We start from the raw sequence: 27318 nt of genomic DNA on the forward strand, positions 1-27318 counted from the left end.
CGGTCAGCAGGTCGGTCCGACAGCACCCAAAGCGTTGTATCTGACCAAAAAGGGAACCCATACGCGGTTAACAGACATCGTAACTCCGACAAAAGCATTTCCGCGGGAACCATGACGACCAGCCTTGCGATACACATGCCATGCCATCCTTGATTGACAGTTTTCAGCAAAGTGACTTGGCTTCTAGGCACACAATCGATGCGTGTGGCTTTCCAATTCGATATCAGACTTCATTTTCACGACTGGGCGGACGCAGAGCCGCTGGATAACCAAGAACTCGTCTTGACTGCTCTTACCTCTCCAGCCTGCTATGGTCAGAACTTTGAGCCGAGGAAGGCTGTGGTCAAAGACAGTAGTTCACATTTCACCGAGAATGGGTGAAAATCACATATCATTTTTATCAGAACCAGAATCAACCATACTGCACTGTGACATGAGGCTGCGTGATGAGTAGCATGGTAATAAATGCAATATGCGATATAAGCATTTCACATGTCAGTTGTCTCGAAACGATAGCCCACAAGATGATCACCATCCAAGGCTGATGAAGTAAACGTCTCTGATTGGTCATTGACCACTCCAGATAAGGGAAGGCGGGAGCTAGCGGGAAGGTGCGCCAACGTCAAACGCAACGACACTGGGTTCAACAGATTTCGCTGCTTGCGAGCCTTACACATGCGATGACTGTCGCGAGCAATTGCACCTACCTGAGATAGAAAGAACCTACACTTTTTACAATCACCAACGGGGGTTGAAAGTATACTTTGCGACTCGCGAGTTTGTTGATTGCGACGAATCAACCACAGGCGAAACTTGCTTCCGCAGAATCCGCAGACAACCACCTTTCGAGGCGAGGTAGGCACATCCGGAAAGGAATTGAGCGAGGAGAAAGCAAAAAAACATGCATCAAAGGAACCAAAACTCTCATCGTAGATGGTCAAGTATTTCTATGATGAGAGGTTTTACAACAACAAGCCACTGATAAGGCAGGGGAGGTCAGAAATCCACTTTTTCCTTCTCGGGAGCTGTGGTTATCTGTGCGCCCAGAGATAAGCCAGCTTCCAATACGTGGTCAACGATTCGCTCCCCCAAACACCCACACTTCTTCACAAGCCGTGTTTTATACAAGATCCCTGTCTGATTGATCTGAACTGATTGATGAGGGGATTGACTGTGTGAGAAGAACATGCCTCTACAGACATCAGGAATCTAAGTTACTGTTTTCATGAATAGCGCCCTTTTTCGAGAACAGCAAGAAGAGAAGGAGAATTGGCAGATCAAGGGTTCACATGCAGAGTGTCCTAAAACTCCCGGATCCTTATCTCGACACGGCTTAGCCTGAAGTCAACCCGTTTTCTCACCCACGTTGTTGGTCCTCTGCGGCTCTGTTCACGACTCCGGTCCACACGTCGTTCGACCATCTCCTCTGCAGTTCCTTATCTGGAGCTAAGGGGCCGGACGCTCCAGATTTCCTTCCAACCCCAGAATTAGCTGAGGTCCCAAGATCTGCACTCTGACGGTACACACAGATCCGCGGACTTACTTTTTGCTTTGGCGTTGTGGTAATCAGTTGTACACCGGAGATACATCAAATTGCTGCTCGATGTCAGTGTGGTGAGAGTCGAATATTAAACCTCCCCATCCTCACCCCAGCAATTGGTCTCCTCATCCGGTTTCTATTACATACCAACAACCCCAAAAGAGGTTCGAAGACCATCTCATTTCTGGCATTTGAGGAATCATCCCCACGACATATTCAGTCCAGATCATATCAAATACCATATCACAATGGGTATCAGCGTTTTGTGGTCGGCCCCAGAGGTCAACCCCATCAACAAGAAGGCTCGCACTATCCCTATTTTCAACCCTGTCAACAACTATGGCCGTGTATTCTTCTTCTCATGGTTCGGTTTCTTGCTTGCATTCTGGTCTTGGTAAGTACACTATACCCCATACCTCCCCATACTGTGGCTGACCCGACTGTAAGGTACGCATTCCCTCCACTTCTCAGCGATGTCATTGCCAAGGACATTGGTATCAGCAAGCACGAGGTCGCCAACTCCAACATCATCGCCTTGACTGCCACTCTCCTCGTTCGTCTGGTTGCCGGTCCTGCTTGCGATCGCTTCGGTCCTAGATACACATTCGCCGGATGCTTGCTCCTTGGTGCCATTCCCACCTTCCTGGCTGGTACCGTCACCAGTGCTGCCGGTCTGTATGTCCTCAGATTCTTCATTGGTATCCTCGGTGGCTCTTTCGTGCCTTGCCAAGTATGGACAACTGGTTTCTACGATAAGAACATTGTTGGTACTGCCAACTCCTTGACTGCTGGTCTCGGTAACGCCGGTGGTGGTATCACATACTTTGTCATGCCTGCCATCTACAACTCCCTCATGAAGGATCAGGGCCTCACCGGTCACGTCGCATGGCGTGTCTCTTTTGTTGTTCCTGGTATCCTAATCACCTCAGTCGCCCTCGCACTCTTCTTCTTTTGCGAAGACACTCCCACTGGTAAGTGGGCCGACCGCTTCCAGACTGCTGAGAGCAACCTCCGTTCCCACGCTATCGAAGGCGCTATCGTTGATGTGCCCGGCACTGGCGAGATCAGCGGCGAGAAGAGAAAGGAGATTTCTCGCTCACCTTCTAGCTCGGACGTCGCCAGCGAGGAGAAGAAGCTCGACGAGACTCGTGGCACTTTCGCCGACAACGAAGCTCAGATGGGCGAGGAACAGATGCTCGATACCGTACGTGGCGAAGTCGTCCAGAAGCCTTCCTTCAAGGACGCCATCCCCGTCGTCTTCTCTCCTCAAACCCTTGTCCTCGGTATCTGCTACTTCTGCACTTTCGGCTGCGAGCTTTCCGTCAACAGCGTTCTCGGTAACTACTACCGCGGCAACCTCAAGCTCGGTCTTCAGGACTCTGGTAACTGGGCTGCCATGTTCGGTCTCTTCAACATCATCTTCAGACCTCTTGGTGGTATCGTTTCCGACTACGCATACCGCATGTCTGGACCTTGGGGCAAGAAGGTGCTCCTTCACGTTTACGTCACTCTTGCCGGTATGTTCATGGTCATCACCGGTGTAATCAACCCTCACTCCCGCCCTGCCCTCGTCGGTCTCATCACTGGTGGTGTCGGCTTCTTCCTCGAGGGTGCGAACGGACTCAACTACTCTCTTGTTCCTCACGTCCACCCTCACGCCAACGGTATCGTCTCCGGTGTCGTCGGTGCTTCCGGAAACTTGGGCGGTATCGTTTTCGCCATCATTTTCAGATACAGCGTTGACGGCACGAAAACTCTCTTCGGTCAGAGTTTCCTGACCATCGGTGCCATCATGATGGGCATGGGTGTCTTGACCGCATGGATCAAGCCCATCCCCAAGGGACAGATCGGTGGTCGCTAAAACGCCTGCCTTTTTGAAAACGTTCATGATTTGTTTTTGGATTGTACTGTGTTGGAATGGCAACTATTGGTTTTGGGGTTCAAGGGATATGGTTGGCAAATGACTTGTTATGACCTTTTGTATGGCGCTTTTTTTTTGTTTGTTGTATGAGATATCCAAATTTTCTTAGATCTAGATTTTTGCTTTTTTTCTTAACGAATTTGACAATCAAATTTTTCTTGTCGATTAATCGCTGCTTCTTCCATTTGAATGATTTCGCCTTGTTGCCTTTTTTCGAACTTGTGGTGCAGATAGCTTTGGATGCCATCGCACCTGCCGCGTTGGCTTCGTTGACATCGCATCGGCATCTGTGTGGGTATCCGCAACATTCCATGCCGAAGCTTGGCCTTCATTACTCCTTCCATTCAACATTTCCATTGCTCTGATTACCACATCCACCCAACATTCGTCCATCAAGATCGTGAAGTTCACTTGTATAAACATCAAAATTTATAGGATCGCATTTGCTTCACACTTTTTGTGAACCATCTGATCCTGCAACCTCCGCGTCCCTTATCTTTCCACATCTCGATACTTCTTTTGAGCTGTTAGAATAGCGTTTCTCTGGGATAGGCTATAAACTAAGTACGACTGTCAACCGAGCAAGATAATCACTGTCGTATATTTTCGAGAATGGAGAGGCGGATAAGAATAAGGTTGGTTCCAAACTGCCGTATTCTATACCGCCTTTACTCACAACGGAAGTCGTACTCATCTTCCATCACTCACGTAGCTTCTCGTCAGAGATCATTTCAGTGATGTCTGACAGTATGTTAAAAGCATAGGATAAGTGCTCAACTTGTTTTTGAGCCTTGAGTAGAAATTCGATTGGTGTAAGTGATAAATAATGAGAGTTCACTCTTTGTACGAGTAGCAGGGTTGTTAGCAGGACAAAAACAGAGCACAGAGACATTGATCCCGAGCATTTCATCTGGAAGAACCTGGGCTTACTTTCATCTGCGAACTGTAGTGTTGACGGGAACACTTTTTGCTGTTTTGATCATGAGGTGAAGAGTTATCTAAATTTGTGCTATAAGGAAAGCCACACAGTTTTGAGATGCGAGAGATAGGAATCCTGAGTAACAATTCCGGGCTGTTGTTGATTAGAATTGCAAGCATTTCGTCAAGTCGATCGTTCTACACATACCTTATGCTTTGAGATGTCCAACATCCTCGATGAGCAAGGTAGTAAACTGAGATGAGATTCTCAAATATCATGTACTGTCTTTACCTGATTATGATATAGATGGTCAAACTTTATACTTCTGTCCCATCAACCATCCAACTTCTCATTTGAAGCCATTGCGCTCCGACTCCACGCTAACCTAGTGTTTCAATGGTTTTGAGCCAGCCAAAAAGAAAAACATCGACACCGACTAGAACATTCCCTATCTCCTTCCCTCTAATTTCCTCATCTGATAATCCTTCAGATCAAACACTCCCTCCTTCAACTCTTCCTCCCCTCCAATCCATTCAAATACTCTTGCCTTCACCATCTTTCCCTCTTCATCTCCCCTTCCTCGAACTTCCACAACACATTCTTCCAACTTATAATTCGACCCTTCATATTCCTCCAAGCGTTGCTGAATCTGTTTCGCGTGCTCAAAAGCACTGATTTCGAAAACCATGCCGTAGACTGACGAAGATGGAGAGGAAGGGAGCAGGGCTGGATATGAACCCCACATCTTGATGTGATAGCCGGTAAGAGTTGCTGGGTGGAGGGTGGGTGGAAAAATGGTTTGGAGGGCGGATTGGAGGGTTGAGGGGTCCATCAGGGAGCCGTAGACGAAATAAACATTTGATTGTGATGAGCTCGTGGAGCCCGGATTGTTGGTTGATAGAGAGGGCGAGTCTTTCGAGTCATACGGGATGTGGTTTGAATGCATTTCTCGATGGTCGTCGTTTCCGCGATTCATTCTTCGGGTGTTTTGCTCAATGAGAGATGGTTTTTTGGGTCCTTTTTTTTTTTTCAAGAATGATGATGTACTTGCTTCCCGGTGGAAGTGATAAGCAAAGTTGAAGTATCGAACACCCAGAGAAACGTCGCACTTTCCCTTCAACATCCGTAAAGAGTCAGAAGCACAGAACTTTCTCTCTAGCCACGCCACGTGCCAATCTCCCTCATCCCTTGGAAGCCTCAGGCACATTTACTCCTCACTCCTCCATCATGGTGAGGACCCATACGAGATGATATTTGTTCATTTGTCTTCTTTGAGGTCTCGGGGTGGACACGATAGATGGAGAAAACCGATATGTGTTGATATTATGGTATGAGAAGTGTAGAGGAGTAAGGTTGCAGATTAATGACGAAGGCACGATGGGTAGTCGTTCATTCATCGCTCTTTCTAAACGTATATAGACAAAATTATTCCGCGAATCGCACATCTTCAAGTCGGGAATTCTTAGAATAGAATAAAGATCATTCATCGTGCATACTTTGGATATCTAATAGGTGAAAAACAAGAACAAAAGAATTAATCATGACCATCAACCACCGCCGTTCACCGAGAACCATTCTGTTAATCTAGTTCTTGGTGTACCCATTAGCACCAGTGATGACAACATTGAACGAACTCCTCCACGAGCCAACATTGACAGCATTGGCCTCCGAAACAGGAGTGCTGTAAAAGGCACATCTGACATTAACCTGAGGAGCAGGGTTGCTGCAACCATCTCCAGGCAACTGCTTGGGCGAACGCTCAAAGTAAATGTTGAAACCCTTGCATTGGGCGTTGCCGTCGCAGATGGATGCGCATTGGGTGGGGCTGTAGGCGGAGAGTTCGGTGTAGAACATGTAGCCTGGTTGCGATTGGGAGGCGTAGAAGCCGGCGAAGCGCCATGTGTAGTTTGTGGGGACATTGGCCGACATGTATTGAGAGCGGAGGGTGGAGTCCTTGAGGAAGGCCGAGGGGGCGGGGTTGGAGGGTGTGTAGGTGTAGCCGAAGTTGGGCTGTACTGCGCATGCTCCGTTGGTGGGTGTGGATGAGACGACGGTCGAGGAAGTAGAGGTAGCTGCACGGCGTTGACGTTTCTTGCTGCTGGTGCTGCTAGTCTTGGAAGCCGACGATGTGGACTTTGCTGATGAAGTGGGCTTTGCTGATGTGGTGGGAGCGGCGGTGGTGCTCATCTTTGCGACTGCGGTAGAGGCGACTGGTGCACCAGTGATTGTTGTGGTTGTCAGGACAGCTCTGGGGCTCTGAGCGGACATCTGAGACATGACTGATGCAATGGCGGCATCTGTGTTTTGAATAGTAACTGGGCAAGTCGTGCAGACACTGCTAGGCTTGCTAGAGATAGCAGCAGCCTCAGCAAGAGCAGCCAGGGCAGGAAGAGCGAAGAGTTGGAAACGCATTGTGAGTTTGGTATAGAGATTGTATTGGTTGTTGGAAAGAATGTAGTAGTAGTGTCTGTTAAAGAGTGTGACTGAAGCTTGAAATGCTTGAAGTTGGAAGAGAGTGTGTGTTGGTGTTGTAATGAATGTGAAGTTGCTTGATGATAGAGAAGAACAGAGGAGACAACAAGGAAACATATATAATGAAACTGCTACAGTGGAATTCGGTATACCAGAATCCTCAAAGATCTCGACCTTTGTGTTGGATGGATCGGGTCTCACATTTTCAACGTTTAAGTTTCGTTAACGGCCGAAAGAACCGGCGGGGTGGCTGTCAGAGTCTTTCTAGATCACTTACTATCTGGTCCATCGCGATTCATGGCATGCTTATGTATTTCTGGCTCTGCTGGTGAAGTCATCATTGCATGCCCATACGACTGTCGTCAGAGTCTTGCATCAAGATCGTTCAACCGTTCAACAGCATCTTCCCAGTCCAGTTGTCTTGTCTGCAGAGTCCGCCAGACCCTTGGAGATGTCGCCTAGAAGACCCTCTCCGCTGTGGCAGGAAGGGTCTGACAGAAGCTTGTGGCTCAAACATGCTCCCAAAATTTGTCAAATCGGGAATACCCACATACATTATAATAGCATATACCCCATATCGAGCATCGCGACCTCGCACTCGCAAGCAAAATCCGGATTAGATGTGTGATGAAACCGTTTTCCAAAGGAGAAGCGAGGACGAGACCGTTATGTGGCTTGACTCCAAGCAATATTGAATGTCTTAGATGCTTACTCGACATCCGAATGAAGCCGACTCCTATGTTTTCTTGATAAACTTCGGTTGAAAAGGATGAAGAAGGCTTTGGTGGTTGATCGAGACCGGTAGTAGGCTTTTGATATGAATCAGGAGTTGCTCTGAAGTGGAAGGGGGCTTTTAGGGAGATCGAGCGATGTCGTTCGACGAATGAGAGCCTCCGGACGATCGTGTTATTTTTGCCATTCGAGATAGAGTTGCATCTGTGCTGGTAGATAGTTGACACTGCGCCTCGATGTCGGGAGTTGGTCCGAATTATGAGTGGCAGAGAAAATGAAGGAAAGAGATGAGGTGGTTGGGAAGTCGTAGCGGTCACGGAACGTATTTCGGGAGTTGATACCGAACGCGTTGATCTTCATAGACAGCGCACGTCAACCACTCCCTCGACATATGAGGACTCGTAAGATATCGCTCTGGAAATACACAAGGCTTTTGCATCCTGCGTGACAATGCACTGGGAACCGCTACTTCACGTGCTCTCGGTGGACTCTCTTGAAATCTCCAGATGATCGTATAGTTGTACGGCCAGCATCTCGATACCAGCGCCCTAACACGCGCGTGGTGGATAAGCAAAACTTGCGTGGCCCATATCGGCCGTCATTTATCCGAGCTCCGAGCAAGGATTTCCCCCGTCACCCTGTCTGTATGCATATCGCACCCTATCTCGAGCGAGCATGTATGTTTTACTACCTACTACCAAAGGGAGAGCCCTAGTGAACCTTTGATGGCCTTTGAGGCCTTCTTACATACCCTGTATACCCTTGTCGTCACTATCGCTTCCATGTGTGCATCGTTCTATTTCTTCTGATGAAATTGTGTAATTCCCAAATGATCGAATGCTCGAAAACGAAAAGTGAATATACATCGACCAAGCATTGATCCACCAAACCGAAATTGAGCAATCAATAGCAGAACATGATACTCGATCCGCCAATATCAAGACATCGTCGAGAAATGGTAAAAGTGACCATTGCTGCCGCTCTGAATTTTTGAAGTCGACAAAATTTGTGCAAGAGGTCTCACCCTGTCTTTCCAGCACGGTCGTCTCTCCAAACACGCGTCGGACGTTGTCACTCACGCGTCTGTCACAATGCACAATGATTTTCGGAGACAGAGTTAGATCCAAGGGGAGGAGAATGGGTATTCGCTCCCCTTGGATAACGCGCTCGAATTAAAAACGATCGTGCATTGCGTCAAATGCACCACAACAGCGCGTCGCTGTGCTAGGGAGTCGCGCTCGGAGTGACGGCGTCACGTCGTCGACCAGAGCTGTCTCGAGCAGTGATTGGTATAGTAATCAATCATTCATTTCAATTTGAGCATACAGGACTAATACTTATGAGTGGATAATAATCCGTGAACGAAGAAGCAAACAACAATGCAAAAAGACATCCTGGCTATGCCCAACAAAACTTTCCATGCAATCATCCACCAAGTACCACGTGTGGTACCTCCTCTTGAGGAAGAGACATAATCTCAGGGACCTAAACCTAAGAACGCACACAAGCAGCAGGTGTGACTGAAGTATCGCAAGTCAACGTCGAACCCACCACAACAGCACCAAGCTTGTTGAGAGCAAAGTTGACAGCAGTAGCCGTCCTGCCATCAGCAGCCAACCCTTGAATACCGATATTCGCACTGCCCGATCCTTGATCGCCGCCGATCTCATAGTACCTATAGACAAAGACACCAGGTTTGGTGCTGTCATAGCTAAGAGTGAAATGGTAGTTTTCGTAAGTGCCTCCACGAGCGAGACGGTACTCGTAAGTGACAGTGGTGGCGGTGGTCTGGAAGAAGATGCCCATGTCTAGGTTATCTCCATTTTTGATGAGGTCGTCGAAGAAAGGAGCTGCGGTGTTAGGGGGGAGGAATTGGTTAGGGAGACCGGGTGCGTTGTTGTAGATGATGCTTCCTTGGTCAAGGGAGAGGAGCTGTGGGTAAGATGTCAGTTTCAGGCTCAATGATGGCTTGGAGAAGTACTTACACCATTGGTGCTGGGGAATGTCTTGGTTGAGGATCCTTGGTAGATGCGCATTGAGAAGGGAAGATCAACTTCGCAGTAAGTGTCATCTTCCTCGGTGTTGAGCGGGTCACCAAAGTCGCAGCGAGTCGGACTGGCGAGAAGACCATTGTAGGTCGATGTGGAGCCATCGGGATTCACAACCGTAGGGCTACCACCACCCGAAGGAAGTGCTGTTGTTGCGGCAGCGGCAGATGAGGCAGCCGCAGAAGAAGCAGCTGCGCGAGACGATGAGGCGGCAGCAGGAGCCGAGGAGGCAGCTGCACGTGAGGATGAAGCAGCCGCGCTCGTTGGGCGGACGATTGAACTGCTAGGCGATGCACGAGCCTGAACCGTGGCAAAAGTCACACCCTGAACAGTTTGCTTGCTGGTCTTGTCGATCGAACCGTAGTAAGTGCAGACCGAACCGTCGAACGATGTTCCAACACATTGACTGTATTGAGAGCAGGTATTGAGACAATCGCCTACGTTGAGAGTTGCTCGCTTTCTCATAAGTTGAATGACGGTACCTCCGTAGCTAGTGTTGTCCTCGATCGCATATGTGGTACCACCTACCGTCGGCGTCGAGCCATCTGCGTAGGAAGTCACAGAAGGAGCAGCCGAGGAGGTCGACGATGCGGAGCCGGCACCAGGAGCGGGCTTTAAGAGAACAGCCAGCGCAATGGTTGCAACACCAGTGTTCGAACGGTCACCAGCTTCGTACTTGAGATAGCAAGTACCCATAGTCATGGTCTCGTCGCCTGAATAAGTGAAGGCTCCACACTGTGGTGTATCGTCACAAGCCGCGAAACATGTGTTGATACCCCCTGAGTTGACACCAACAGTTTTGATCAGTGCACCTTGCCCATCGTTACCGCATGCAATGCTGTAGACGGCGCCTCTTGCATCAGTGATGGTCGAGCCATCCATAGCAGGACATTTAGGGACGGAGCTATCGGTAGAGGAATATGCAGGACCAAGAGATGTCTGAGTGCCGGAGCCAGATGCACCACCAGGCGCATAAGTTGTCGCAGAAGGATTGCCGCCGGCTTGACCATTTCTGATACCAGCAACTTGACTGGCAGGGAACGTGCCGGCTGCAAATTGGATGTCACCGGCGATCTTGAGGTAACAGTTTCCGTTGTAAGTCCAAGCTCCACATCCAGCTGTGTTGTCACATTTAGTCATGCAGCCATTGAAGTCTGGAGAATCACCAGCAGAGTTTCCACCACCGGTTGTGTCGCCTCCGCATTTGATCGTGTAGGTACCACCGGTACTATCCACGACTGTTTGACCATCAACTGCAGGACAGGAGTAGCTGACCTGCGAGGGAGCAGAAGAAGGTGCAGATGTAGCTGAACTGATAGCCGTAGCGTATGAGGCAGGCAGAGAGGACGACGCGGCGACAGCTGTAGAAGAGACGGCCGCAGCTGGTGCACTTGATGGCGCGCCAGATGCTTGACCGTTTCTGATACCAGCAACCTGATTTGCAGGGAATGTGCCGGTTTGGAATCTGATGGTACCAGAGAGCTTGAGGTAGCAGTTACCAGTGTAAGTCCAAGCACCACAACCAGCTCTCTGATCGCACAAGGTCATGCAATGGTTGAAATCTCTTGTAGCGCCAGCATTGGTTCCACCACCAGTCGTTTCACCCGCACAGCGAATCTCATAGGTACCACCGGTGCTGGCCAGCACTGATGTACCGTTGACCGCAGGACAAGAGTACGTGGAATCTGCAATTGAAGATGCGGCTGCTGGAGCCGAGCTGGTACGGCTGGAAGATGAGGATGCTGCAGCGGAGGAGGAGGCTGCTCGACTTGAAGATGCGGCTGATGCTGCGGAAGATGCAGATGATACAACAGAAGTGGCTGAAGATCCAACAGAAGTAGCAGACGATCTGACGGATGATACCACCGAAGATAATGCAGAAGAGACTGATGATCTAATAGACGATGCCGAAGATGAGATGACTGAAGCTGGTGCACTGGATGACATACCAGGAGTGCTACTGGAAGCCCTGCTAGAAGCCGCAGATACTGACGAGACTGGTGCCACAGATGACACTGCTGGAGAAACAGATGACACAGCTGGGACAGCAGAAGACGAAGATGGCCTAGCAACAGAAGATGAAGACTGACCAGCAGAAGAGACCAAAGAAGAGCTCGAGGGTCCTGTGCCACCAGGTCGGGCTGGAACACTTCGGATACCAGAAACTGTGCCCTGAGTACCGGGTTGGAATGAGAACTCAGACGAAGAAGCACCGGTTTTGAGGTAGCAATTTCCGTTGAAGGTCCATGCCGTGCAGCCAGTGGTTTGATCGCAAAGAGTCATACAACCGTTGAAGTCGGGAGCGGAGCCAGCGAGCACACCACCTCCTGATACTTCTTCGTTACAACCGATGGTGTACATACCTCCAGTGTTAGCTTGAACCATCTGATTATCCGAAGAGGGACAAGTGTAGGTTGTTTGAGGAGGCAGGGTGGTCGGGGTAGCAGAAGAGGAGGCGGAACTGGCTGATGAAGAGCCGGCAGACGAGACCGCAGCAGGAATGGTGGTCGTAGAGACTCCACTGGAACTCGGGACGATAACAGGACCAATTCCGCTGATAGATGCCGAGCCACTGAAAGGAACACTGGTCGCACTTGAACTGGCTCCACCTGCTGCCGAACTGGAGACTCCAGCTGGAAGAGAAGAAGCTCCGGCGGCAATCGACGAAAGCACCGAGGAAGCAGAAGATGATGCCATAGATTGCATAGAAGAAGCAGAAACAGACCTGGAAGATATAGCAGATGCCGATTGAGAAGACATAGAGGCCATCGAAGAAGCCGAGGAAGCTCCAGAGGCGACAGACGACAACTGCGACGACAATTGGGACTGGATCGAGGATGCAGCAACTGCAGCAGATGATGAAGCGGATGACCCGGAGATTGAAGACTGTGCAACAGTGCCTGATGAAGAGGCAATACTACTTGGCAAGAAGCCTGATACAGTGCTCAGAGGTGAGCCCGAAGCTTGAGAGGAAACCGAAGGTGTGACTCCTGTCCCATTGTTCACCAAAGGCTCAACATAAAGAATGACTGGACTCCAGCTTCTTTGTGCCTCCATAGGGCCCAAAAACTTGGCAAGAATCAAAGCGTTGTCAAGCAGACCAGGAGGAAGTTTGTAGAACTGAGCAGTGCCATTCGTGAAAAGTGGGTTAGTCCAATTCAGCATTCTGTTTCGAACGGAGAAAGTGGTGTTAATGGGCAGAGGATAATCGGTAATGCCGAATGCCTGGTCAACCACGTTGATATTGGTCGCAACGTGGCTACCATTCTGTGTCGAAAGTCGGCCTCCAGTGATGAAGTAAACTGCTGCGAGCGAGGAATTGGTCGTTGTGTTTCCATTGTATGTCAACCAGTATGGCGCGGGATCCTGCTCTGGATATCCAGAGGCATCGACTTGCTCAAGTCGAATCACGAATGGTGCACCACCATTGGCTGCCACATCAGTCCATGGCGTGGGCTGAACAGTCACAGTAGATTCGATGACCGTTGTGGAGGTTCCAGATGTGTAGGTTGCGCTACAAGCACTGACGTGAGTCGTGAGCGTGATAGTCTCTGCGTTACATGCTTGCAAGAATGAAAATGCAGACGCAAGAGAGAGGAAACGACGAGGTATCATCTTTGTGCCTGCCTCTAGAGGCTGGACAACGAGATGAAGAGGTGTATCAAAAGTTACGCAAAGAAGCGAATGTGGTACCACGACCAGCTAACGAGTTGAAAGGAACGACTGAGATAAAAGGAGAAGAGCGATCCGCGCGGAAGACATTGTGCACGCGATTGACGAAGCAAGGTTGAGGAATGAAAAACATACCTATAGTTTGATGGGCCAAGATGGGGAGGAATGCGACAACCATCCTCCCTGCATACAAATCTGACTAGACGATGATTGGCCTGGAGAATGCGTCACTCACATGCCACAACGCATGCTGAACTGATTCAGATCATACCAGTGCAATGGCTCGGGTTAGATCTAGGTATAGGGAAGTTAAACAGACGATGTTTTCGAGCTTAGAGCGGCTCTATTATGCTCTTATAGGGCGTCATTCTAACTTGAAAGGCACCGTGCATTGCGACAGTAATGAAGCAGAGCATGTAACATAGCAGCAGGGAGATTACTCCTGCCCTAGGAGAGACTCCTGCTAGTCTCTGTCGATAATGACATCAAATCTAGTAACATTGTGCCTTTTGACCGGATGTATTATGAGGCATCTCGCCGGGATGGATGCTCGGTTTTGTTGCGATTGTTGTGCCACTAATCATTCACGTTGATACATTCGGGATGTCTTTACTATACTCAAATGAGTTGCGAAAGGTCAATATCGGAAAATGCAGTCGTGGTATTCGAGTGGCATGGCGCTGCATTCGAGTCGGCATCGGCACCGGAAGCGGAGGTGACAGTCTTGGCAGACCTGCTACTGCCGTTCAAAAAGTGCGCACATCTCCAGCCTTGGACCTTGATGGCCCTGCTGCATCCGATCAAAGCGTCCACCACGAGCCTCTTCGAGCGACGATGGATGAGATCCGGCTGAAGGCCTGGCGAGCTCACGCCAAAGAAGATCAGTGACCTACTCCGCATCGACAGACGGCACAACGGCCGAGTCGAACCAGTCTTATCCGACACCTCCAATTACCCATCAGACCGAACGACCCAAATCTGTGATCAGCAACCTCATGTCTGCCACCATGTATGTCCAAACTAACAACAGAACATCTCATGTATAGCCTCTAACATCTAGAAGCAATCCCCAGCTTGATTACAACTATGTTCCTAGCAAGACGACCGTCGAAGAAATTATTGTCGATACCCCGAAAGACTTGACCGCCCTGACTGTCTTGACCGCCGAGGATCTCGCCATCTCCGTTATTGTTCACGGGACTCGTGCTAAAGTCATCAAATACTCGAAGAAGGCCGAGAAGCAATAGGTCGGTTGAGGTCTCGGGCCCATCCGCACCCTCATCAACAAGGACACGTCCAAACCACGCACCCTCGTCAATAAGGGCACCTCCAAATCACACATCCTCGTACGCGGCCTTCCTTCCGACAAGACGCTTCTCGACTTCAACATCGTCCTGTACAAGGACTGAATGACCGGAAAAGCAACAAGTGCGAAGACAATACTCTAGGGACCAAGGGCAAGGCGAAGGAGTTCTTCGGCAACATATATGAAGCTATCTTTGATACTCCGCCTCCTCGAGACGCAAGAGAAAGCATTCGTGCAACACTTGAAGTCATCCTGGTACGAGGACGAACTGTTCGGGGTACCAAGACTATACAAAGCGTCCAACAACTTGTCCCCACCAAGCCTCATTCCCGATGTTTGGGCGGGCAGAATTCAAGACACCGTCGACTCCAGCTCCGTATCATGGACCAGAAGACTACATACTCCAGCATTTCCTATAGCCACACAAGCCGGACACAATATGGACAACAAAGTTGAGATGATCTTTTGACCCAGGAAAAATTGAGCCATGTTCAAGCTGTGCGCTGAAAGGGTACCACACTTGACAAAACGACATCCATCTGCCATGGGCATCAGGGGTTTTTGGACACTCGTCACACCACATGTTCTGGGAGATGAGCTGTTGGGCTTCAGGTTCCAGAACACCGTCATCGAGTCGGCTTGGCTAGAGTCGCTAGACGAGGCGATTGGCTCTGTAAATATCTACGTCGACATCACGAGCATGGCTTTCTGATCTCCACGCTTGATAAACCCATCTTTAGTCTTGCTCGCTTCTGTGATTGTAAATTATATGTCAACAATGTCCGGCCCTACGAAGACTCTTGTTCTTCAGTCCCCACGAGTCTGGATCTTTGTTTACTCATCACACCCTGATCCACGCCATTTTCTAGCCACAGTGGTCGGGTACTCTTGTATCTTCGTCAGACTTCTCGCATCTTCCGCCACAGGCGTTATGCCATGACAGATGGACACAACCTACCATTCCCGAGTCTTTCTGGAATTGTATTCTCTGCGTCGATGGACACAGTCTACGCTCCTTCACTGTCTCTCCTTCAGCAGCGCATCTTATCGACACTCACTTATCTTGTATCGAGTTACCCGTCAACTGGTTCTTTGGCGTAGCACTTTCACCAGGTTTTGTGTCAACAGCTGTCTACATTCCCATCTTGCTTTACACCGCGTTAGCAACATCGGGACATCACAAGAAGCAGAGTAGAGCAGCACATCCAAATTTCATTCACTTGTCTTAAGGGTGACACCCAAGATGGAGAAACCATAAGATAACCTGTCAGACTTGTTGCTTGCTATTCTGTTTGTCCCGAGTCTTAAAAAAGCCTTCACATAATCACACCAGATCAAGCCCAAGTCTGACTGGAGCGTCGACAAGCCTATCACCACCTCCCAGCTGCTGTAACGAGGGCCCTAAGACAAAGAGGGTTATACGTGAAGAAATGCGCTTGTGCTTTCTCCATATGCGGAGAACGTGCTAACGATCCCCTGCGCGCGTTACAGGAGACCATTCCCCGACGTAATACGCGAGGAACGCCAAATTCACGAAAAACCTCGTACATTTGGCCGCCAACACATCTAGCTCACTCTACACTGCTTGTACTTGTTCCCATGGGAGCAGACAAGAAAAGGCCACCCTTCCCTAAGGGATTGGGCGCAAGCGGTACAACACCTCAAGAATATCACCACCTCCTCTCCAAGAACAACGACACCCTACTCCAGTACCTCGATACCCAAGGCACCCCTGCTACGAAGCGCTTTACTGCGTACGTCAAGGCCATACAGGGATGGTTTCGGACAGTACAGCCTGCAGTCCAGCAGAGCGAAAAGATTTTCGGACGTAATATGCGAAACCCCGGAAGTGACGCATCTTGCCTGCAGGCGCGCCTTCCGAATGCTGATTTCCGCTTCCATGAATCATGATCGATAAGACTGGGCTACTCAAGACAAGCTGTACAAAATTTGCACAAAAGAAAGGCGATATGATCGACAGGGACCCAATGCGAGTTTGTGAGTCCGGCAAGGAGAGCTGATAAGCCATCCGCCAACGAATAGCTTTTCGTGTCTATTTTACACACTCACATGTTAAACAGTTTCCCATTGTGATCGGATTATATGTCTTCCTTCTCTGGTCAAAGGGTTGTGTCGCAGCTCCTCCTATATCACAATTTGCGAGCAATGCACGTGACGAAAACAGACCATCCCTCGCTTAGAAGAACATGCTGTCACTACAAGTGGTGACTGAGTAGCAAAGGTTCCTGCCATCGAATCTCCGTCACGGACTACAGCACCTGCGAAAGAACTAAACTTTTGCGCCTGTCTTAAGCTCGTGACAAGTCGTGATCTGACAATCGTCTTGGTGCAGATTTCATGTCACAAATGCAACAAGTAGGTCAATCGTATGTCTGACAGTATTGACAGTATTGACAGTGAGCAGCATGCCTGTTCAGTATGCGCACCACAACCAAGCTTCCGTGGAAACGGATGACAGGTGACTCGATTATGAGCTCGAAAGCCGAACGACAATCGATACGCTCGATCCATGAGCTATGCTTGCGAGAATTCCAATATACTTAAGAGTACTCGGGAGTCGGCGTTGCACGTCGAGTCTTGCTAATTAACGAGACATGGTCTGCCAGAGAACACTCCTACAGAGTAGCATATAACATTTAGTGGGTTACAAAGGTCGCATGCATTATTGAGTTCATCGCATAAGCCGTGAGTGTAGGCTGATCTAATCTGGTATGTGATCCGAGACATGAGCTCCGGTGCCATGGAAGTCAGTCAAACGTCACAGACCGCAGATTCGAGCGGGACTCGACTCGACAGCCGATGACGAGTCTAGCTGTTGTTCGTCGTCAGTTGGGAAGGTGCTGTACCCCGCGCTTCGTGAGTATATCCTTTCTGCCTGTCCCCAACCTGCTTCCTCTCCTCAGCATCACATCAAGCAGTTGTAAGTACCTATCCATTGCCCNTTTGGTCTTCATGGCAGCCGCCATCATCGACAGCTTCAAAGCATCTCTCGTTTGGTCTTCATGGCAGTCGCCATCATCGACAGCTTCAAAGCAGCTCTCTCGTACTTGCTATCGCCACCAGTAGCAGACTCCACATACTTGCAGACGATGGATCTGCTATAACACATCCTGGCACAGACGCTTGTTCTTGATTCTTAGGCACTCATGCTGACCACTCCGATTGCAGCTTCCTCCCACCGGCAAGACCATCACCCTAGAGGTCGAGTCATCCGACACCATTGACAACGTCAAGAGCAAGATCCATGGCCCCCGTAAGTCACCATCGACGTCCAACATCATCGACGTCCATCATCATCGACGTCCACCATCATCGACGTCCATCATCATCGACGTCCACCATCATCGACGTCCATCATCATGCCATTTCATACATACATGCATGACACAAGTGCTGACCATATTCACAGACACCTCAACAGGCCGCTCTGTTCGGCACGGCGTTCGCGTCGTTTTTGAACTCTGCCGAAGCTGTCGACCAGACCCTTGCCCAAGCCGCTCCTACCGCCGCCGTCTCAGCAGCCCGGCCCCGTGCCGCCACGTCCGGCGTCGCCGGATCGCGCCCGCCCCCAGCCCATGGCAAGGGCTTGAGCCGTGGCGCCCGGTCCCGCCGCGCCGCCGCCCTGCGCAAGGCTGCCGCCGCAGCAGCAACACCAGCAGCAGCAGCAACACCAACAGCAGCAGCAGCACAGCAACAACAACAACAACAGCAGCAGCAGCAACAGGCGCAACAACAGCAAGCACAGCAGGCGCAACAAGCTCAGCAACAGCAGCAACAACAATTGCAAATGCAACAGCAACAAATACAGGCCCAGCAGCAGCAGCAGTTGCAACAACAACAAGCTCAGCAGCAACAGCAACAACAACAGCAGCAACAGCAGCAGCAGCAGCAGCAGCAGCCACAACAGCAGCAGCAACAGCAGCAACAGCAGCAACAGCAGCAGCAACAGCAACAGCAGCAGCAACAGCAGCAGCAGCAACAGCAGCAACAGCAGCAGCAGCAACAGCAGCAACAGCAGCAGCAGCAACAGCAGCAACAGCAACAGCATCCGCCGCCCGCGCCGCTGCCACCAAAGTGGCTCGACAAGGACTACGCCGACGTCGAGATGCCCGAGGTCCCACTGCCAGATGACGAGGACGAGTTTTGAGAGCGTGGCGGTTTTTTTTTTAGTATAATTATTTCGGTTTTTTTTTTGTCGTGGTGGCCTTTTCCCTTTTTTTCTTTTGTCTTTTCTATTCTTTGTATTCTTATTTTGCTTTTTTTCTTCTCTTTGTTCTTTTTGGTTGGGCCAAAGGCCAGTATTTTTTATCTGTTTGTAGTTTAATGGAAAGCATCCCAAAAATTATATGTGCCACATGTGAACTTGCTCTTCTTCTCTGGCCTTACTCAAGTAGGACCCATGTGTTTATGTTTTTTGACTGATTCTGCAAGGCACGGACCATCGGTGTGTCATCACACCATGGCTTGAGCGGCATTTTATCATTCGAGCCAACGCGTCCGCCAGAGCAAAGAGATGGCGCTCTCTGCCCTCGACTATCCCGAACACGCAAAGGAGCACTAACACAGTCACATTAATCCAATCGAATTTGCAGATCGGTATTCGTCGCTTGGATCTACGCCTCTTTCGGAGGATGCTTTAAAGGTCGACAAACCAGTTCACGAGCGCGACACTTCTTCAATCACCGAGCCCGTGATCCAGCTCTCGGCTGCCATAGTTGACGGGACATAGGTAGTCCAGACTTAGCCCAGCGATGCGACCGGCCTCAATCAACCCGAATAACGAGATGTACTCCCGAAGATACCATAAAGCTGAACAAATGTGGACTTGCGGCATTGGTCTCGCAGCTCGGCATGTGCAAACACGAGATGCAAGACGAGGGCCAACCATTTGCAGACGTGGCGATCCCCTCGTGCGACCTCGGTGTGAGAGACACGTACAAAGGATGATGTTCGCCGAACCCACGTCTTTATCTGATATGCATGCGTCACACAAAGCATTACTCTCTACCTCCATCACATACAATGAGCTCCCCCGTCCGCCAGCAGCAAGAAAGATTCGATACTGTATCGTTCCGGTACAGAAATTTCAATCGCAGTTGGTGGGGGCAAGCTGTGATATCGAGGTCTTGCTGGCTGGGAAAGATGTCTAGATCAGTGAGGACCACGAAAGAGAAGAAATTGAATGCGACATACGCGGTTTCACACTCGGGTCCACTGCCTTGCGTGGGACTTTCTACAAAATTGAGCAGCTCGGCATCTGACTCCCGTTCATCCCTCTGGTCCTTACATCACACAAGGTCAAGAGCCAGCAAGGGCGGAGGATATGTGAGAGAGATCAGAAGGGGGCGCGAGAAGACGAGCATATGGGCGACGACTATGGCTGTGCACGAGAGCGTACTGGGCCAGGGTAGATCAAGCAGAGACATTTATTCGTTATAGACTACGAAAATTCCTGCACCCTGTAAACCGGTAAAGCTCTCCCAAGCTCGCTATAGGCCCATCGTGTTGTGTCTAGTAGGTCTCGATCGAGTGCGAGAGCCGTAGCGGAGAGATGCCTCCTAGCAACGCCGCCCGATCTCAGAGATGGTGTTGACTAGGGGCCTGACTCCCGGCCTCCGCTCGCTTTCCGTGGTTCACAGGTGACCGACGATCGTCATGAACCCATGGGCTCGCTTCTTCCTAACTCTTCGCGCAACGAGAGCTTCAATACCGGACAAGCAGCAGTTGGTCTTTATGCGAAGACGTGCTTGCTGTTGCCCTGCTCCTGAGAGCCTCGAGACTTTGGTTGTCCTTGGAAATCCATCTCTTGTATCGTCCGAAAAGCTATCTCCTGTGGTCGATATTGGTGTGCTGGCAACATCGACCACACGTATGTCTTGGGGTTGCGTCCGGCTCAAGCGTACGGTGTGCGAGCGCTGCGGCTACGAGAGGGTTCCGGACTGCTGCTTTGATGCTGGACCTGGTGTCCTTGTCTGGTTGTCTGAGGCCACAAAGTTAATTCACTCCTGATCCCGAGGTTCTGTCGCTTGGTTAGCATCATGATGCGCGACCATCATGATGATCGCCACGAAAAAGATTCGCGCTCGGACGCGGACTTGAGCTATGATCTCGGCCCGTTGAAATCGACGCAGCCAATCAAACGGCGACTATCTATACAACCAAGCAAGAGACCATGACTTGGTTAAATCACTTTCGCCAGCACGCAAGCTTGGTGATGTTCAATTCTTGTTACATAGAATGGGGCGCATTACATCACAAGGCTCTGAAGTTTTGCGGCCTTGATACCCAGTCATCGTCGACAAAAGAGGTCATTTGGAAACATCGACTAGGCGAATACTCGGAACATGTATACGAACAAGACAGGATATGATCAGACAGGCTGTAGAACGTATGGCAATGACAGTCCGATTAATGCTACCGTATTCATGCCACTGCATTGTACTTGGAAATCTCCGGACGCTCATGCGGCCCACCGGACAGTTACTGAAAGTCATCCAGAACTTCAGTATCATACAGAGGACCAGCGCGTCTTGCGTAAATTCAATTCGGCTTATAAGAGGAACGTTTGTCGAGACTATCCCGATACTGTATCGTTGAAGGACAGTATATTCGGAGCACATAGAGTAATCGGATTGACGTTTACTGGAGCTGTGCCAATTGATGGAGGGCCAATTGATGGTGGGCGTCTGTTGACGAATGGCGTCAGTCACTGCCAGGAGGGCCCGGGCTGAGCTTCGAGCTCGACTCTGGCTCCAAGCTTCAGGCTTCAGACTCGCCATACCAAGCTGACACGCTCGACTACGACCACGCTCATTTGACCTGTTTTTTGTTGCATTGACTCTCGTTTTAAGCCCTTCACGCTCTTTAAACCCGTTCTCACTCAACACGCCAACATGTACCGTGCTGCCTCAATCCGCCGTGCTCGCCAGGTCCGCGAATCTCATCAGAGTCGCTCGCCCTCGCCCTCGCCCTCGTCCTCCGCCGCTCGCCGCTCCGACGCAAGGGAGACCCTTGAAAGGTTGTTCTGCGCGCAACCCAAGGACTCACACAACGAGGACCTGCTCGAGGAGACAACCCTCGCTGCCGCCACCCCACAGGCTCAGCAGGATGATCTCAGAACGGCGTTCTTCAGTAAGTACCAGGCCCAAGTGGGCGAAAAAGACAAGGATGAGTGCCTCAGGGAGTGGCAGGAGTTTGACTCGGGTCCTTGCCCTGTGGTTTCTTGTCGTTCCCCCTCTCCTCTCCCACCTATCCCTTCCTCTCCTCAGAGTCACGGAAGAACGTCTACGGACACAAATCGTTCGGAAGATCAGTTGGACGACACAAGGGACTCGTCACCCCTGTCAGACATCTATCCGGGTTCTCCCAAGCCCGCTGTTCAGGCTCCTCGCCTGGAATTCCTATCATCTAGTCCTGCTGTCCCGGTCCCTAGCATCCCCGCTACGCGTGACCTGGACCTGGTATCTAGTCCCACCAGCGCGCCCCGCGGCAGAAATGCTTTGCGAGGCCCTAGTGTTTCCCCCATTCCCTCCCTGGCCCCAAGCAGAAATGCTTTGCGTGGCTCGGGTGTGGAACATGTCGGTCGCGCACAGCGCCGCATGTCTGAAGTAGATCTTGGTGTGCAGCCGAGAGTGAAGCGTGCTTGTATTCGTCCTCCTGTAGTTGACCTGGTGACTCTTGATGACAGTGCCGATGAGCCTGATCAGAGCCCTCGTCCAAAGAGAGGTAAGGGTAAGGGTAAGGGCAAGGCCAAGGCCAAGGCCAAGGCTCCCATCAATGACATCCTGTCAGAAGATGAGCCTGTCGAGGTCCGTCGTCTGAACAAAGGCAAGGGTAAGGCTATTGCCCCCGAGGCCGAGTCAGCTGATGACATGTACGAGCCAGAGATTGATGTGCCCGTGTCAGAAGATGACGACTTTGAACCAGCGCGCAGTCTAGATGAGGCTGAAGTGGAGGCTTTGTCTGAGGATAGTGATGTCCCAGCTCATGGTTCGCGTGCTCAACGGTCCAAGGTCGTTCTGGCACCTTGTGTCCGTGTTGAGATTGCACCTTTGGTTTTCAAGCCAGGTCAAGCAAGACAGAGCGGTCGCAAGCATCCTGGACTGACCAACGGTTCTTATGTCGGCGCCCACATGTATTCGACGACTGAGGCTTGGGAGTTTGAATACTTCCCGGCCCCTGGTTATTTTACAGAGATCAGGACCCCTTCGGGTTCGATCAGTGCTATCAATCCAGGTAGCTTGACTCTCCGCGCGGTGCTTCCTCAGATGTTGAAGACCGCATACGAGCTGCGCAAGCAGGCCTTCCCTGAAGAAGACAACTCGTGGATGGATGTGTTCACCCCCATGGACCTCATGAAAGTTGCGCTCGCTGGCATGACTGCTCGGTCAATTGAGTTGATGAGTGGAGGAAAGCCATGGCCGCACGAGGAGCTCTTTGCGGCTTACCGCGAGATCTTCGAGGCCGAGTACATGCATGGCCTCTACAATGTCCGCATCGTTCAGCTCCATCCAGATCAATCCGATTTGGTTGCTGAGCTCATGAGATTATTGATACACAACTACTACGGAAGTTCTGGCTCGATGACTCAACAAATGATGCTTTCAAGAGCCTTGCAACATTTCAGCCTAAGTCGGCACAGGTCTGAATCAGGCAAGGCTTTGTATAAGCTCATGAACGCTGACAACACTCGTGCTGAGTTGAAGGCTGTGACAATCATGCCGATTGAAGTGTTCAAGACGTATGGAATGGGTCCAATCAAGCTACTTGAAGCTTGCTTTATTGATCTGAATGGGGGTTGGTTACATAACCTTTCTCTTTCATTCGATTATGAAGCGAAGCGTTGGTCAAAGCGGGATGGTGACAAGATCAACTTGCTTACAGATGCATGGGTCGAGCGTTTCAAGACATACGCAGATCCTTTAGCACGTACCTGTCGCGAGATCATGAAGTCCGCACTGCAAACTCGCGGTCTGAATGAGAGTTCGCCGATTTACGAGGATCACCTTAGCAAGGACACCTTGTACAGTCGACTGACCGAAGGTGCCAGTATTTACTTGCACCCTCGCGGCGATACCACTGGTTACGCTGTCAGGCTGGCCCTAGCGTACACCCTTGAGATCTCGCCTGAGCAAAGGCAAGAAATCGATGACCTTGGTCACACAACTTCGTCCAAGGGTACCCTTGACGGCACCCCTGTCATGCTGCAACTGCACGTGACCGAAGAAGACGATGAACGCCACTGGGCAAACACTTCTTCTGTGAGACCAGAATTTGAGATGGCTCGCAGGATCATGTTGACGTTGACCTGGAACAGTACAAAGACTGGTGAAGAAGTCGTGTACTACCTGATCAGAGGCAAGAAGCGCACCTCGGAATTGAAACGTGCTCGCGAAGCCATGTCTATCCTGGAGTACGCGAACGGAACGCTTGAGCTGGGCACAGACAGTGGTCCTAAGCGTTGTGACTTTGGCTCCAGAGAGAAGAACAGAGCCAAGAAGCTCGACGAAGATGGCGTGCCCTGCCCAGGGCCTGGCTGCACAGTAATCCTCCGCTCGAAAGGCCCGAAGAACCTGCACTTCAAGAGCGAACCGGACTGCAAGAAAGCCTTCAACGCGCTACCCACAATTGAGCGTCAGAACTTTCAATTCTTCATGTGCTGGGCATGTGGTAAACTTTTTGAGGGTACGAGAAATGTTGAAACCCACATCAAACCAGGCAAGAGGTCGGCCGACTTCCCAGTTTGTCGAGCATACTACAAGGAGCATTTTGGAAAAGATGCCGTGCTCGACAAGTCCAACTGCGGTCGTTTCCTTTGAGCAGTGTCAGACAATGCCGAAATGGATCCAGGGATCATGTGCCGAGGGTGGACTCCTTCGTTAACAAATCACCATCAGTGTTTTTTTGTTGTGTCTGCTCCGATGTAATAATCGCGAGCCGACCGACTTTTTTTTCCATTTTAGCCTTTTTTTCTTTTTGAATAACAGCTCATTTTTTCCCTTCTTGAATACTTTGTGTCATTGCTTGTGTTGTGTCTTGTGTTTCGTGTTCTGTCCATATTGTAGTTCTATCGCGTCCTGTCTTGATGGCTTTGTGATCAATGAGCATGGATGATTTGGCAGATAGGCCACGAGCGGAAGTCCGTTATGTCACATAAGATGCTGAAGATTGAAGCCACTGGAGAAAGCGATATTACATTTTCGACACGCTTTGCCCGACAAAGGACTTGTTCATACGTTGGCAAGTGATCAATCTTACGCCAAGGAAGTTGCATTTGCTTTTCACAGAGAAGGATATGGTATTGAGGTGACAGGTTTTGATAAAGACTGGATACAATGAATAGCTAGCTAGTCACCCTCGAGAATAACTTACTCGGTGTTGCATGTGCAGATATCGACGAGTAGTCGTCGAAGAGGTGCAGTCTTGGTCGTGCCTTACAGACAAGTGTGGTCTGGATAGAATCGATCCTATCAATAGAAACAGCTTCCGAGAGGATGATGTCAATAACCACATGTTTTTCCAATAACCTCATGTTTTTGAGAAGCTTCTTGCCGAGAACGAAAGCTTAATAAGCAGATTGTAACCATAGGGGATTTCGGGCTATTCTCAATTAGCAAGTAAATCGAAACAAAGCTTGTTTGTTTATTACCTTAAGAATCGAGATATCTCTTGTACTGTTTGAGCGGTCTTTCGTGGAACCCAGAAGAGATGCTTTGGAAGATTCGAGCAAGCTTGCGGACAAGATGCCTAATTTGCCGTCGGTCATGGCTGGGGAAGGGGTGATACCATTGCTCTTCGAATGAGATGTTTTCCTGCTTGCGTTGCCCGCATATCTGATAATAGAATGGGTTGGGATCCATCCAGCCTTCTTTTTCGTTTTCCGAGTGCCACCATACCCGAAAGTCTCAACATAGCAAAGACAAGTGATACGACCGTAGGAGTTGTCCACATCCACCTTGTTAAAAGGAATCATGAGTATCCCCCAGTATCCGTTGACTCCATGCTCATGTTTGGATCAACCTTCCTCCTTGTCGAAGACTTTAGCAGCGCGTCCGTAGACGACAGCTCTCCATGGCTCGAGGAGAACGACGAAATGCTTCTGAACGTTCTTTGTGTATTGTCTAAACAATTCAACATTGACCACATGGGCTTTCTTCTCCAACTCCAAACCATGTTCCTCATCAATTCTTTTTGCCAGGGTTCTCAATTTGTCCATGTGTCTGTGTGCTTGCATCATCAAGCGGCGCACCCTGAAGACACTGGCATTTGCTTCGTTCTCTAACTTGAGCAGATGTGTGATCTCGCTGATGCCTTCCGCGTCAATGGTGTCGAGGTCGATGGTTTGCAAATTCAGGTTCGTGTCCTCCAGGTAGTCATAGTAGTCGTCCCAGACGTTTTGAGTGGTGTCGACCTTGACGTCCATCATGGCTTGTATGTAGGTGTTGTATTCCGCTTCGTACATAGAGAGTGACTTGGCCAGATCTCCAGAAAGAAGTCCCTAGAAGTGAACCGTCAGGTTCAGGGAATTGTGTAGAAAGGCGTCGCACGTACTTCGATAGCAGTCGAAGTTGACTTCTCGTCACAGGCGTCTTCAACGTCCTTGGCTGGAGGTGGATTGTTCATCTCGGTATGGGACGGTGTTGTTGTGTTATGAGTGGACGATATGCGGGAGTGGTAAGATCGTTGGGATGACGAGCCTTGCAGACAAATGAGATTCGTCAAACGCAGCTCAAGGAAGGAACAACAAATTTGAGATGTTCTTTCCCGAACCCGACGCAACATCCTCAGTGAAACAAGCTTCATTATCCAAAACACCATGACCTCATACTTGTGCATTTGGGAGGAGCAGGATCATAGCCTGTCTCCCGACATCAATTCTCAATCCATATTCGCTATAGGTTAATTCGCTGGGATATTCTTAGCCCTGACTGTAGGTCAATTACTTCTCATGTGCAACTGTGATAATACAGAAAGTCGCGTCTCTCACGCCTGGCCTCAATTTATCTCAATCATTTCATCTCTCTGTTGACGGCAGCATCATTCCCACTAGTAGACCTTGCAAAACCAGGGAAAGCATTGCACAGAAAGCGTCAATGAAAATATAGTCAGATTTAGGAAAGCTAGAAGTTTTGTTGTCATGGACCACAACACAAAGAAACACCGGTATTCTCTAGCAGAAGATCTTGGTAACTTAATAGCAGTATTAAGGCGGACTACGAGGCTTATGTAGGCTCATCGACTCTAGCTACATGGTTTTGTAGAAGACGTTCGATATACTCGCACCTTTCGTTATTGCCATGTATACCGTCACTGCATGCATAGGAGGTGATCTAGTAGAAGGATAGTAGGCTAGTATCGGTCGACGGAGACACTAGTAACGCTGCTTCGAACACTCACTCCTGGCTGTTAAGCAAGGAGATGGGAACGATCGCAATTAAGCGATCTGGACGTCCCTCGCTGCGAGCTATGTTTGCTCCCAACGGCGAGATCAGACAGCGAGCGCCACATGTCTTGTAGTATTATTGCAATCCAAGGCTCGGAGGGCATCGATACCTCTGTCGGAGCCGACGACGACTGCCTGGTATCTACAAGATCCAACCATGGCTAGGAATAATACTCTGAAGAGAGCAGCGAGGAGATCACCATCAACGCGGACGTTGACGAAGTTTGTGATGACAACGACAACGG

At 50.0% G+C, this 27318-nt stretch overlaps 9 protein-coding genes across 9 annotated transcripts; 5 read left to right on the plus strand and 4 right to left on the minus strand.

Annotated features, from left to right (window-relative positions):
* The first annotated feature begins 1488 nt into the window (after positions 1 to 1488).
* On the plus strand, positions 1489 to 3441 carry M438DRAFT_101090 (nitrate transporter). The gene is made up of 2 exons (XM_029898630.1): positions 1489 to 1934; positions 1988 to 3441. The coding sequence occupies exons 1-2, from the start codon at positions 1789 to 1791 to the stop codon at positions 3399 to 3401; spliced, it is 1560 nt and encodes a 519-aa protein (XP_029757213.1). The 5' UTR covers positions 1489 to 1788; the 3' UTR covers positions 3402 to 3441.
* A 1387-nt stretch (positions 3442 to 4828) lies between these two features.
* M438DRAFT_325211 (uncharacterized protein) lies at positions 4829 to 5326 on the minus strand (the record flags this gene model as incomplete). The annotated part of the gene is made up of 1 exon (XM_029903083.1): positions 4829 to 5326. One exon carries the CDS (start codon positions 5324 to 5326, stop codon positions 4829 to 4831), a length of 498 nt encoding a protein of 165 aa, XP_029757214.1.
* Positions 5327 to 5964: 638 nt separating this feature from the next.
* On the minus strand, positions 5965 to 6792 carry M438DRAFT_338406 (uncharacterized protein; the record flags this gene model as incomplete). The annotated part of the gene is made up of 1 exon (XM_029904116.1): positions 5965 to 6792. One exon carries the CDS (start codon positions 6790 to 6792, stop codon positions 5965 to 5967), a length of 828 nt encoding a protein of 275 aa, XP_029757215.1.
* Positions 6793 to 7336: 544 nt separating this feature from the next.
* On the minus strand, positions 7337 to 7916 carry M438DRAFT_385076 (uncharacterized protein; the record flags this gene model as incomplete). The annotated part of the gene is made up of 1 exon (XM_029908966.1): positions 7337 to 7916. A coding segment is annotated over one exon (555 nt), but the record flags the coding sequence as incomplete, so codon positions are not given.
* Positions 7917 to 14299: 6383 nt separating this feature from the next.
* M438DRAFT_338408 (uncharacterized protein) lies at positions 14300 to 14551 on the plus strand (the record flags this gene model as incomplete). Its single annotated transcript, XM_029904117.1, has 2 exons — positions 14300 to 14313; positions 14368 to 14551. The coding sequence occupies 2 exons, from the start codon at positions 14300 to 14302 to the stop codon at positions 14549 to 14551; spliced, it is 198 nt and encodes a 65-aa protein (XP_029757217.1).
* Positions 14552 to 17042: 2491 nt separating this feature from the next.
* Positions 17043 to 19022, plus strand: M438DRAFT_101138 (uncharacterized protein). Its single transcript, XM_029898631.1, has 3 exons — positions 17043 to 17487; positions 17800 to 17884; positions 18041 to 19022. The coding sequence occupies exons 1-3, from the start codon at positions 17431 to 17433 to the stop codon at positions 18760 to 18762; spliced, it is 864 nt and encodes a 287-aa protein (XP_029757218.1). The 5' UTR covers positions 17043 to 17430; the 3' UTR covers positions 18763 to 19022.
* A 1156-nt stretch (positions 19023 to 20178) lies between these two features.
* M438DRAFT_101178 (uncharacterized protein) lies at positions 20179 to 20808 on the plus strand. Its single transcript, XM_029898632.1, has one exon. The coding sequence runs from the start codon at positions 20287 to 20289 to the stop codon at positions 20638 to 20640; it is 354 nt and encodes a 117-aa protein (XP_029757219.1). The 5' UTR covers positions 20179 to 20286; the 3' UTR covers positions 20641 to 20808.
* A 716-nt stretch (positions 20809 to 21524) lies between these two features.
* On the plus strand, positions 21525 to 24449 carry M438DRAFT_358346 (uncharacterized protein; the record flags this gene model as incomplete). The annotated part of the gene is made up of 1 exon (XM_029907251.1): positions 21525 to 24449. One exon carries the CDS (start codon positions 21525 to 21527, stop codon positions 24447 to 24449), a length of 2925 nt encoding a protein of 974 aa, XP_029757220.1.
* Positions 24450 to 25645: 1196 nt separating this feature from the next.
* M438DRAFT_338411 (uncharacterized protein) lies at positions 25646 to 26253 on the minus strand (the record flags this gene model as incomplete). Its single annotated transcript, XM_029904118.1, has 2 exons — positions 25646 to 26128; positions 26182 to 26253. The coding sequence occupies 2 exons, from the start codon at positions 26251 to 26253 to the stop codon at positions 25646 to 25648; spliced, it is 555 nt and encodes a 184-aa protein (XP_029757221.1).
* Positions 26254 to 27318: the final 1065 nt, after the last annotated feature.

The sequence above is a fragment of the Aureobasidium pullulans genome, assembly GCF_000721785.1.
Source record: "Aureobasidium pullulans EXF-150 unplaced genomic scaffold scaffold_21, whole genome shotgun sequence".
Lineage (NCBI taxonomy): Eukaryota > Fungi > Ascomycota > Dothideomycetes > Dothideales > Saccotheciaceae > Aureobasidium > Aureobasidium pullulans.